The 13188-nt window shown below is 33.9% G+C and overlaps 1 protein-coding gene across 1 annotated transcript in view; it reads right to left on the bottom strand.

Moving 5' to 3' along the window:
• Positions 1–2722, bottom strand: part of LOC129227332 (thyroid receptor-interacting protein 11-like) — a 33320-nt gene extending 30598 nt beyond the window's left edge. The window contains exon 1 of the mRNA XM_054861876.1: positions 2505–2722. Within this exon, the coding sequence (XP_054717851.1) occupies positions 2505–2604 (100 nt within the window). The 5' untranslated portion in view covers positions 2605–2722. The remainder of the gene's footprint in view (positions 1–2504) is intronic.
• Between the last annotated feature and the right edge of the window lie 10466 nt (positions 2723–13188).

Here is a 13188-nt window from a genome sequence, read left to right as displayed (position 1 = left end):
CTGCCCAGGGGCCTCCGCAACAAGGAGGCCCCCACACAAATTTTTTTACAAACTATCCTTTCAGGGGTTGAAAATATCGGAGATATAAATATGTATATCAAAATATTCGGATATATATCAAAGCATCAGATATTTTCGAAAATATGATGATCTTTTCGAACCCTGATTAGGGGCTTCCATTCCTTCGTTGCCCCGGGGCCTCCACACTTCAAAATCCAGCCCTGTTGAATTCACTCAGTTAAGTTAAATTCCTACTGCATTTTGCACATTAACAGGCCAGGTGCTTCCATCTAGTGGAAAACTGCCTCATAATTCTCAATAGGTAATTACCCGATTGCAGTACTGGTCTCTATGGAATGCACTGGGTCTAAGCAAACAGGGAAAAGTCAATTTATAGCCTGACTGGAAACAAAATTTATACATTGTTTACCGAATGTTATATCAATACCCTCAATCCATTTATTATGATTGCAATATGACCTTGGTGAACATTACCATAATTTCCTGAGTATTATCTGTTTGAAAATTGTAAAATTAATGAGGTGTGGATTATATGCGTGCCTTTTGTCCCTCAATGCCCAAGTATTGAATTTGAATTTATAGTAGGATTTACTCATAGAAAATGTTTCACTGCTTGTAGGGTACTCAATGAGACTCCCCGCCCTGCATTACCTGCAGGCATCTCAGGGACCAATTGATGTTAGGGAGTCTCTAGTCCAAAACAACAATTCTTACCACTTACGACTCTAGATGGCATAAATTCAGATATATAGGATTTGGTCCGGTGGCATCCATTGCCTACTCACGCTTCCACCTTATTAGCCACTGAACAGATACAGATCTGAACAAACATCCGTAAAAGGTAATAGGTTTACGTGAGCGGATGCTAGTTCACTAACCTTCCTCATTTACTCTGGTTTGGGACCGGCATAGAGACGAGACAAACTCATCATATGACAGAGTTTTGCTTAGGGTCATTTATTTTATGTAGACTGAATTTCCTTTTTACACGATTCAGGATTAATAAAATAACAAAACCTACAGACAAAGAAGAAGCAGTCTCCTTTTGCACTAACTATTTGCAAATTACTGATTTAGTGCCATGGTCTTTACCCTCTGTATTATCAAAGAACCTGATACTACGCTAAAATAACTTTATAAATTGAAAATGTAAAATAACTTTATATTAATTGAAAAGGTGCACTTATTCAATATCAAATTTGAAAATATCTGTTAATTATATGGAAGAAAGTTTTTCAACAAAGATAAAATTTATGGTATTTTGAAATTATTTTAACAAATTTATTTTCCCGTCAATTATTAGTCTCAATCATGATGGGTCAGGAAAGAAAAGCTTTGATGCAACCCGAAACTTCAGGTGCTAAATTTTTGTACCTAGGTTTGCAAATCTAGGTATCAAGTTATAATTTTTAGTTTTAAAATGTTGATAACGACCACGTTTTCTAACACTGATTGACAGATCAGAGTTATAGAATCATACAGCCAGTGCTAGATCTATAATATTTTTGAGCTGAAGCAAATCATGAAATTGCTGCCCCACCCATCTTCCTTCAAGTTTGAACAAAAAAACACACAATGTGAAATTGACGCCCAGGAAAGGAAACACAACCAAAAGATATAGTTTAAGACTGCTGCCTGCAATTTTCAATATAATATAGCGGGAGATTGGGGATATTTCGATAATTGGGAATCTGGCGATCTTTCTTCATTGGCGTCAATTTTTGGCTCCAGCGCCTGCACGTGAGGTATTTTTCTCCCCAAATCTAAACAAAGAGATTGGAAACATCTATTAACATAGGGTTACTATAAATCAACAGGGTTACCAAAATAAAATTATTTCCGCCAAAAATGAGACGGCCGCGCCAGATTCCCGATTATCGAAATATCCCCGGGAGATTTTATGAACAGCTTGTTTATGCCTGAATTTTACACTTATGACCCATTCTTCCAGCTCCTTCAAATTTCGGTTCACCTTTCCAATGAGAATTCCTTCTGAAACCCGATTCTGGATCCGCCCACAGGTAGGTTAAATCCAGGTAGGACTACACCAAGAAGATAAGGTAGGTTAGAAACTGACTCTACGTAGGAAAAATTCAGGGTGCATAAATGGCTTGATTTTATGACTGAAATACATCTGTCTTGTTAGAAGTCAGAAGGTAACAAGAATATTCTTACAAACATCATTGAGCAACTGAACAGAGTAATATAAAGAATAGACATTTAATGACTCTGACATTTGACAACTATTACAAATTGACCCCTTAATTGATGCAGTTTCGAATAATAAGCAATTTAGCTGTGGGTGAAAGTAAAGTTAGAACGAGGATACAATACATGACTGCGAAAATGAATAAGATTTTGTCGACTACAGAAAATTAGTGAAGAATTTCTTTATTACTATACTTAATCAAAATTTATCTAGCTAGAAATAATTAAATTGATGTTTCAAGTTAAAAAAAAACATAATAAAAGTTATAACATACTGTCTGCCAAAGCATGTTCTTGATTTTCATTTAAAACATCTTTAGTAAGAGCACTCAATTTTTCAGTAAATGAACTGTAATGTTCTCCCAACCAAGACATTTTTATAGTGCTAAGAGTACATATTTACACACATACACACACTTTTTTAAGCATGTTATAAAAATTTAATATATGTCAATGTCAACAACACGACGATAACATTTTTACATATTTTAATTGCAATTGCCAACGCATGCTCATAAATAAATTAGTAAACAAAGAGACACGTCTGCTATGATCGCGTCTTAAGCAGAAATCCTCCATGATTTTGAACTCGGGAATAATAGCCCCAAATTTGGGATTTTTGTATCACGACATATCTAGGGACTCTTGCATTATCCAACCTCTCAGGCCCATGGAGGTAGGATCAGGCCCATCCATGTTCAGGCCTTGATAGAGAACATTTGTGATAATGTTGAAGTTCCAGAGAATCCTTTGGAAGACACGGACTACCGTGTCCTCCAAATATTTCTTGAGGCTAGTTTTATTTATTTATTTATTTTCAGAGTCAATACAATTAAATCATTTGCATTGAGATACAATTTGAACACAGTTGTTATGGTAAAAGTCCTGTTCAGAGTATTACTATTTATTTTCAGGCATCGTTTATATAAATCAATCATTTTTACAGTATGATAAAAAATTAGTTGAAGTTACATTGCAAAAGAAACGGTTGGTGAGGAGTAGACCAAGCAGATGATCGGAACTTTCAGTTAGAATGGCATTGTAATTGTGGCTTTTTGAGTGATTGACAGGTTCTTGTACAAAGGCGGATATACGGGGGTGCCAGGGGGTGCGCCGCACCCCCAACGATTTTGGTTGGATTTTCAAAGAAACTTTAAATGAAATATATTTTATCAGGAGAAAATATATATGTCTCCTCAAGAATTTTGTAAAACAACTTATATTTTTCTACAGCTAAATGCAAGTTAATTTACTTGAAAGCAAAACCAAAAATACAATAATAGGCAGCTTATAGTGGGACCCGATCACCACACATGGCCAGTGCGAGAGAAATTGTGCTACACAAATTAAAAAGAAGTATTTCTCCATTTAAAAAAGAAAGATGATAAATAATTACTTAAATCAAATAAAAACATTCCTTTAACTATTTTTCAGCGTTGTATTATATAATAACTTTATACTCTGTAATTTGGTATGTATTGGTATAACATTACAATTTTCTTTTTCTTTGGAACAACCATGCTAATAAAGTCAAACAATATGGCTATTGTGATATACTTCTTCAAAAACAATATAAAGTCCTTACACACTGAAATTAACTGAAAACCAACATTTCCACTATAAAATTTCAAAATTTTATGAAGGGGGCGGGGCAGTGCTATCACTGAGTTCCGCTACTAAAATTAGTTGCTTTTGTTGCCTTTAATATGAATAATAGTCTCCAAAATAGTTACCAGATACAGAAAATAATGTCTAAATTAGTCTCCAATTTAAAAAAAAAATAAGCATTTATATCATTATAATACCATGAAGTGGGACAGACCTACGTGGGGTAAATTTTCTCCAAACAACATTTAAAAAAGAAAACTTTTAAAAATATTTTCCAAATTTTAGCCCAACCCAAATAAACACTAGAAGAGAGAAACCAGCACTGACAGATTCTAGTATATTTTTCTCACTGTCTAACTGTTAATTAAAGTCAACAGTAAAATACTGACTGTATAAAAAGAGCTCGAAGCGTCACATTCATATTTCCTATCGAAAGAAAACTAGCTCTTGTTTTAAAAAAAATGAATGTATACTACGAATAAAAGAAATTAAAAACCAAAAAACAGTAAAAAAAAAAAGAAATGGTTGAGAAACAGAAATCGCGATTGCAAAAACTAATCCTTTACAAAAATCGCACTCACAAAAACGATACCGTTACGAAAATTGCGATCTTTTACGATCGCGACGAAACTTTACGACACTTTTTTTATACAAAAATATAAACTTCACATTTTTTCTGGTCGTGAATGTTTTATTACATTTCATTTTCCCACTTTTTAAAACAATTGTTTTCAAAAATTAAACGCGGTAAAACTTTTCCTTTTTTTTCCGTGGTAACTAGAGGGTAAACTTAAAAGTGATATTTTACTTTTTTTTTCTTCTAAGAGTAAAAAAAACTAGCTTTTTTACGAATTTTAGTCACACTTACTAAATAAGTCGCTGTATTTTACAACTTACTGCTAAATACTCGTTTTTGTCATCAAAATAGTCGCCTTTGCCGTCAAAATAGCAGCTTTAGTCGCCATTTGCAGTGCTGTATTCCCCCCACCCATCCCCTGTATTGCAATGGCGTAGCTACAGTTTCTGTCGCCCGGGGCGGTTCCTTTGCCAATTTTTCATTGAGACGTATCTAACACATTATAATGCATTGAAAATTATCGCTCAAAATAGAACACACGGTAGCAAAGGGAAACTAATTTAATCCGTATTTTTCCTACAAAAATGAAGGGGGCTGGGTCAGGCGCCTATCTTGTAGAAATATTCTGAATTTACATCAAAAATTGCAGTTAAAAGTAACTTTTGGGGGAATGGGGTTCTCTACCGAGTCTTTATCAAAACTGAACTTTTACAGAAATATATTTGATATTTATATACAGAAACAGAAAAAAAATTTGATATTACATATTTGAATATTTTCCGAAATTTAAGTTTTAAAAATACAATTTAAGTGTTGAATTACAATTTAAGGACTTATAATTTAAAGACATTAAGTGAATGAGGAAGGTTCAAGGGCTCACGACGGAAATATTTCATCTTTGAACACTGAAATGACCGTTCAGTCGTACCAAAACCTTACATTTCAAAGGGTTTTTTTTTCTCTCTTTTGACTCCAGTATTATATTTAAAGTATGATTCCCTTATTTGTTTTTTTTTTTTTTTCACATCAAAAGTGCTAAATCGCCGCCCCGGGCGGACCACCCTCTCCGCCTCTCCCTAGCTATGCCACTGCTATATTGTTGCACCCCCAGAATTCACAGCCTAAATTCGCCTATGTTCTTGTAATGTGCACTGAATTGCACTGAATCGGTGTTTAGCAATTGCATAAATTCCCCGGAGAAGGTCTGGACGAAATATCAATGTCAATATGTTAAAGCTCTTTTGTTGTTCTGAAACTCGAAATGTGCTTCGTTTACGTCTCCATAACCATACAAGTTGCTCCAAAGACCATGATCAATCCTTCAATGAAGGAAAACTTCAGTGTGTTCTTTCTGTTAGGAACTGGTCTTGGATGCTTAAGGCAGATTTTGGGGAAAATCGTGAAAGGTTGTTTGATCTCGCTCCTAGGGGTGCACGTATGATAAGTTGTAAAGAGGGCACAAGTCCTAGGAGTAGTTTTTAGATTTTGAAATCTGTCAACCACACTGACAATGGATTTGGTATCTTATGTTAGACGCAATTTCAAAAGACGCATTTTTTTTATGAAGACACAATTTCAGGATAACTTTGAAAGTAATTAAGGGAGGGCGAGGGTTTGCGGACCCTGTGGCGAAAACTTTCCAAATGAAATCCCTAAAAACTTACTTAGAGCCCTTAAATGTTTCTACTTTGAAGCTTAAAAAACACAATTTTATGTCTTACATTGAGATATTAATAAGAAAGGAGTTGGGATTTTCTTTATAAAATTCCACATTTTACGTCGGATCGTTACCAAATTTGCACATACGTCCTTTGATGCTCAGGAGTTCCCATAGCATAGGGGAGTTTTTCGCCCCCATGAGTGTGAAAATTATCTTTTGAAACGGACAGTTTACGCCGAGACTGAATTTTTGGAATTTTAGAAAAATTAAAGAGGTCTACATTTAAATTTTGAGTCATAAAATGACTCTTTTCTATAAGTTGATTGGAAAATTTGCTATCTTTTATTAATTAGTAGGGGGAATTAAACTAACTTTTTCCTTTATTTAAGCCTGATTGTTGAACATGCGTAACGAACCGAACTTTTGTTTTCGAGGTAGATCGTGCAACGCCGGACAACACAGCTAGTAAGACTCTGAAATCAATTCTACACATATTTTTTTATGTGTTAAGGAAAGGAGATGGAGATTTGGGAGTTCTCTCTTAAAAATCCATCTTAACGCTATCTTTGCCAATGTTTTATAAGGGGGGGGGGAGGTCCTTACAGAAAAGTGTTGGTATTGAAGCCCCATAAGCATCCATTTAGATCATGTTAGATCAAGTTTGGAGAGAAAATGTGACTGGTCAGGCGCAGCTGTTCTCCAATAAATTTTCGTAGTCAAAATTCAAAAAAATGCAGCATTAAGTTATCTTTAGTAGCATTAGGATAGATTGTGGTGATCGGGTACTCTCACATAGAAATCTTTCAAGATTGAGGGCCCAAAGACAAAATATTTGGCTCCCTTTGGTCGAACCAAGGGAATTATCACCCTCTTTGAAGTCGTTGTATGAGACACCAGACGTGAAATTATTGACCATAGACGATGCTGTCCGAGGCATAGGTCCTGGTTTGCACCCCCTCCGCCTCCCCCCTCAAGTGCCAGCACTGGATATCGGATTCATTTCAGCATGCAACGAAAGTTGTGCTCGCTGTATAATGAATTACTTTTCAAAAAGAGTTTCTAAATTTTAGGAACACATATAAAAAAAAAGCCACCCTTTTTTATGGCTCGTGTGAAGTATGAGAGTTTTTACTTGAATTAAATTTTAAAAAGGGTTCAGACCTCAACTAAAATTACGTGCCGACCCCTGAATCTATGAATGTTTAAATGCAGTAAAACGAAAAGGTTTTAGGAGGTAAGGCGTTTGTACGCAATTCTACATGTGTGCGAAGCTGATTAGCTTCATAACGAAAAGATTTGAGTTTGCATCTGTTTTTCTATCAACTCACTAGTAGTACTAGGGGTGCCCACCTAGGGGGGCGGGAGTGGTCATGGCGCAGACTGCGCCATTGAAATTTTAAAGGGGGTTGTTTTGAGGGGTATTTTTTACTTTGTGAGGGGGGCTTGTTTTGAGGGGGATCTTCGCGAAATTAGGGGGGGGGGTGCTTCCATGCTCTTAGGGGGGGGGCGCACTCCTGAGTAGTACAACTGACTATTAATACAAATTTGATCTCTTCTCTTCAGTAGAGGCTTTGTTGTATAATAAGAGGATAGAATCTCTTTTTTCCCTAATCACGTTAACCAGTTTAATCCATAATCAAGAATTCGCTAAGTCCCAAAACACACGATGGATACGGTTCTTCAAGCAAAAGTAGTGCTCTACAAATTTAAGGGTGTCGCGATTTAAAATTTCAATAATGGAATAATTCTGCAGATTTTCTGCAGGTATATTCAAATTAATGATGGAATTTTGCAGAAATCTGCAAAATTGTTATAGTTTTCCTATAACCTTTTTCATGCGAAACTCTCAAGTATCGAGCCAAATAAGCGTCCTTTGCGGCAAATTTGGATCTACTTCTAATTAAAAAAAACCTGCAGAAAATTTTCAGATTCCCTCAAAATTTGAAAATATCTGCGGAACATCTGCAGAATTATTATTTATGTATAACTAATGAGGAAACTCGATGAGAGTAGTTCAATCTAATCTAAGCCGGATCTTAGACCATAATCAGAAGAAGGTCTGACCACGACAAGCAAAACGTGAACCAAAACAATAAGGACGCTGTCTCTTTAATTTCTCAATAGAGCTGCGGAACACGGTACTGGAGAAGAAATAACGCCGAAGTGTCAAGTTCAAATTCTTTTCCTTTCTTCCTTTTTCGTTTTGACCCCGAAAACATGTGTTTATAAGCTTGATTTAAAAAAGTAGGGAATGAAATCATAATTTAATTTTTAAATATAAATTGTTAATAAATATCTGATAAGAATAATTAAGAACTGATTAGTATTTCGTTAATGACATTGCACAGTTATCAATTCCCCCGACTCGTTCGAAAGATCCTAAATTTTTATACTTTCAACCAAATTCTCTAATGGAGTAAATGTTTCCTGAATTTTCATCAAAACAACGAAATTCCTAGAAAAGGATTTTTCGGGATTAGTAAAAAAAAAAAAAAAACCTACAGAGTGAAGCAATTGCGACAGCAAAAACAAAACCTTTTCATACAAGAGTATGAAACTTGTTTTGTCCGACATTTTTGAAACAATAGAAAACCGCCTGGCAAGAAATGACGCGTGAAAATTGCTTTTACACTTGAACGAAGCAATTGCCTGTTTGATGAGATTTTAATAGTTGAAATTTTAACCCTAACTCCAGTGGATTAACCCTAAACTCCAGCAGATAGCGTTCATTATTGATCACTTTTTCGTTTCTTCATTCCCTTGAAATGAGTCTTACCAGTAACAGTTCAGCTACCAGATCGAGTTCAGCTTCGTCACAATAAATCCTGTCCCTGCATTTTACACTTTACCAAAACATATTACCAAATTATCATGCCTTGACGCGAGTTTTATTGTTGATGATGTAAAGAGCGTAACTCGATCATTGGTTGTTATATACATGAGGATTTACAATCCACTTTCCTTCTTGTTGAAAACTTTTATCTCCCAAAAATGAGACAAAAAGTTTCCGTTTTTTGTCACAACTTTTTAAAATTTTACATATTGCAAGGAATGGGTTTCTTATCACTTGCGAAAACGAACTTGTACCTGTTTTAGAGCATTCTCCGCCTCCCTAAAAGTTCCAGATTTCGGGTCCTAATCAGGATTAGTTTACGAAATTCCTACTTAAATATTAAAAATCTCTTTTACCCTCAGTCTTTTTTCACAAATTGTATTCATGCAAAGTCTCCCTAATTTTATATATCCATAAGTCTCCCTAATTTTCATCTTTCAATGTTGACAGCTATATGGATCATGAAAGTTTTTTGATATTCTTAAAATCTAAAAAACGTCTTTTGTCCAATAGCAAATCCTGAACTGTAGAAAACTCGATTTAACATCAACTTTTGCTATTAAAAGTAAATTAAACGATACTCATTTAAGGGATTATATTTCAATTTTCTCTTTTTCTACTGTTAAAATGTCCAACATTTGCTTCAAAGTATAGAAGTCAACACAAATTTAAAAAAAAAAAGGAAAAAAAAAAAAAAACCTTATAAAATAAATAATATCGTTCAAAAAAAATATTTACTTAAAAATCTAAATAATGAATAATGGGGGGGGGGGGGGGAAACCCTTATAAAGCAAAAATTGGCCCAAAAAAAAAAAAAAAAAAAAAAAGCATTTATATTACATCTAACCATACCGACGTGTTTGCAACTTTTTAGTTTTTGATTTTATGACGGTGTTGCAGTGTTAACATGTTGAACTTAGAACTGAATTACAATTAAACCTTGATGAAGTTTAATATCAATGCATAATTATTTGAATATGTATTTAATGCATATTATTTGAATTGAACTAAATTGTTTAGTTTAATTTCATTTTAAAGTACAATTTGTTAACTCTGCAATCGTCATAAAGTAAAAAATTAAAAATGTACTCTTTTGACGGTATTGAATTGGATGTACGTTATCATCAACACCCTAACCCTTAATGATATATTTCTCAGAAGTTAAAAATGGCTTTATATGATATTACTGAATTCCACGATAATATCAACCTGCAGGTCAAAATTTCAAACTCAATCAATAATTATGTGTTATACATAATTTTAGAGATAACATTCTTAATTTTCGAATCTCGTAAAAGGTTTTTCAAGATGGATGCCGTGCGTAGAATAATTACTGCTTGAAGATCTTCAATAACAACATGTAAATTTTAATTATTCAAGAAAAGAGGCCTATAATTTTTTAAGCATACACTCGATAGAATTTTTTTTCTTTTTTCAGTTATTGCTTACATTTTGAGATTTCAATTTCTGTAATTTCTTTCATTGAATTTTAATTTTTTCCTCGTTGAGCCTAATTTGAATTTTGTGTTAAACGGCCTGTTACGGTCGTCCCAAAACGTAGTATTTTCCCTTTCACACTTTTTATAGGACTACTAGTGGTATCCGCACGGCTTTGCCCGTAATAGAAAAATTAAAAGGTCTTTTGGTTCGCCTGCATATTTACAAATAATGTATGGTGAATTTTCTCGCCAATTGACTTGTTCCACGTTATGATAATTTCGTATCTCGCCAATTGGCTTGTGTCCATGTTACGGTTCCACGTCATGATAATTTCGTAATTTACTCGTCCATCTTATGATAATTTTGTTCTTAAAACTGGAATAGAAAAAGAACCACATCGAATTTTCGAAAAATTGCTTCGAGGTGCACACCCCCATGCTACAAACTAACATTGTGCCAAGTTTCATGAAAATCGGCCGAACGGTCTAGGCGCTATGCACGTCTCAGAGATCCAGACATCCTCCGGACATCCAGACAGAGAGACTTTCAGCTTTATTATTAGTAAAGATTAAGATAAAAGGAAAAACTTTGCTTTGTTCTCCTCCCAAGAGCTTCCTAGTAGTATGCATTTAAAATGTTGAATTTTTTAAAAATTATTTACACAATTAGCTATCAGCGTGACGAATGTAACATATTGACTGTGACGAACGTAATCGCTTGAAACAAACACTGCATCTTTCGAACGTTTAGTTCTATAAAAAATAAATGAAATGTATATTTTGAAATAGTTGTTTTTTTAATGTTACTGTATACTGTTTTGTAATTTTTGCAACAATTAACTCGATTTTCAACACATATTTGTGGAATTTTCTTGGGTTACATTTTATGGAAAAATCGGCAGCTCACAAAAAGAGCTAATAAAATAGAGAGCGAGAGAGAGATAAAGCAGAGCAAGAATGCCAGATAAACAAGAAGAAAATGTCAAGAAAAAAAGCAGCAGAGCGTATGCAAATATTGCGGGGAAAAAAAAAGAAAACGACAACGATTAAAGAAAAAAAAAAAAAAAAAAATTGAAGAAGACCGAGGAATCAAAGATGAGAAGTTAGGACATGAGAATCAATTGTAGAGAAGCTAATAAGCTAGCTTTGTATAGCGTTGTAAACCAATGCAACTTCGCCTTTCTTAACATGCTAAGTTTACTGAAAGATTCAAAAAGCACGCTCTTCCATGTAGTTCCAGGAAAAAACAGGCTTTTATGTGTTACCTTGATAAATAATAATAATAATATTGGAATTATTGTGGCAGAAATGAAAGTCAAAAAGCTCTTGGAAGAAGCTTTCTTGAAAAAACAATCCTTAGAATGGATATTGTTTTCGTAAAGAAGATTACATTTCTCGATAGCTTTCTGGGGGAAAAAAAGTTCCGCTTGTGTGCGATTAAAAAAAAAGTGTGTTGTAACGACCCAAGACGGAAGAAAAACTTTTATATTTTCTTCTTTATTACATTCTAAACTGCCATTTCACCCGTACCTTTTCTATCACTCCAAGCTCTTTTTCTTTTTGTGTCTGAACTTAGGCATATTCACAACATGATTGTATATTTTAATGAAGAAAATAAATTATAAACAGCGAGAAAACTAAAAATTACTCGAAATCTGCCTTTTAGCTGTTGCCAAAAACAATAAAAAATAATAGTAATAATAAAGTTAATTTGGATAATAAAAGTTAACAAACTAAATACAAGGCTAAACCTTAGCAATGTGGATTACGCTCTTGAACTTGAATCAAAGAAATCCTCGAACATCTACATTATTTGAAACGTTTAAAGTGACTAAAATCCACAAATATATGCTTACTTAAGCCTTGAACTTAAATTGTTAATTTTATTAACAAAATTAAATTTAAACGCCATCATTTTTCATTTTTTTCTAGAAACAATTCAAAAACAACTACGTCAATTCCGTCACACTAAAATGTTGGGGATCAGAAAAGCAAAGCTCTCTCATAAAAAATTTCACTTCAAAACAGAGGAGGGGAAAAAAAACATTGCACACAGCCAATAAGAAAGCATTGATTTAATCCATGTTGAAACTAGTATGTTGTGGCCATCACGAAACTTTCTTCTATATATATATATATATATATATATATATATATATATATATTTTTTTTTTTCTGATCCCTCCCCATGCTTGACGAGGAAGCAATATTCCCAACAAAAACAAAATGACACATGCAAAAACTTGACGACTATCCCAATGTCTGAATTATTGCAAAAGCAAAGCAAAGAGCGAAAATTGAAAGTTATTTTAAAAGCCTTGCTTGAATTAATTACAAATATTTTATTTGTTAACAAACATAAGATGGCAACAGTTAAAAATTTTAAATCATTGAGATAATATTTCCTATCATTTCCATACAATTAAAATCACGAGAAATACGCAGACGACAATCTATTACGATTTATCTTTCTTATTGTTGCATTAATAAAAATATTTTTTTATTCGCAAAAAAAAAAATAAATAAAAAAAAAATAAAAATCAACACCTTTTGGAGCGATCGGCGTCAAAATTGAACCAAAGCCTGTTTACATATGGATTCACATATATTCCAAATTTCAACCAGAACGTAGCATTACTTCTTGAGATAGGGCACTCAAAATGGAAAAAAAGAACGGGTGATTGCGCTACCCCCTTTTTAGCTGTTGACACAAAAATAAAATCAGCTCTTATACCCACTAAGGGCTACTTGCCGATAAATTTTTCTTTCATTCCGTTCATTATTTCTTGAGATGCAGCAGTCACAATTGACGACAAAAAACGTTCTATAGCTCAACCCCCGT

Source organism: Uloborus diversus, chromosome 8 (assembly GCF_026930045.1).
Source record: "Uloborus diversus isolate 005 chromosome 8, Udiv.v.3.1, whole genome shotgun sequence".
Lineage (NCBI taxonomy): Eukaryota > Metazoa > Arthropoda > Arachnida > Araneae > Uloboridae > Uloborus > Uloborus diversus.
The sequence above is the reverse complement of the archived record's forward strand: the minus strand, read 5'-3'. Positions and strand labels throughout refer to the sequence as shown.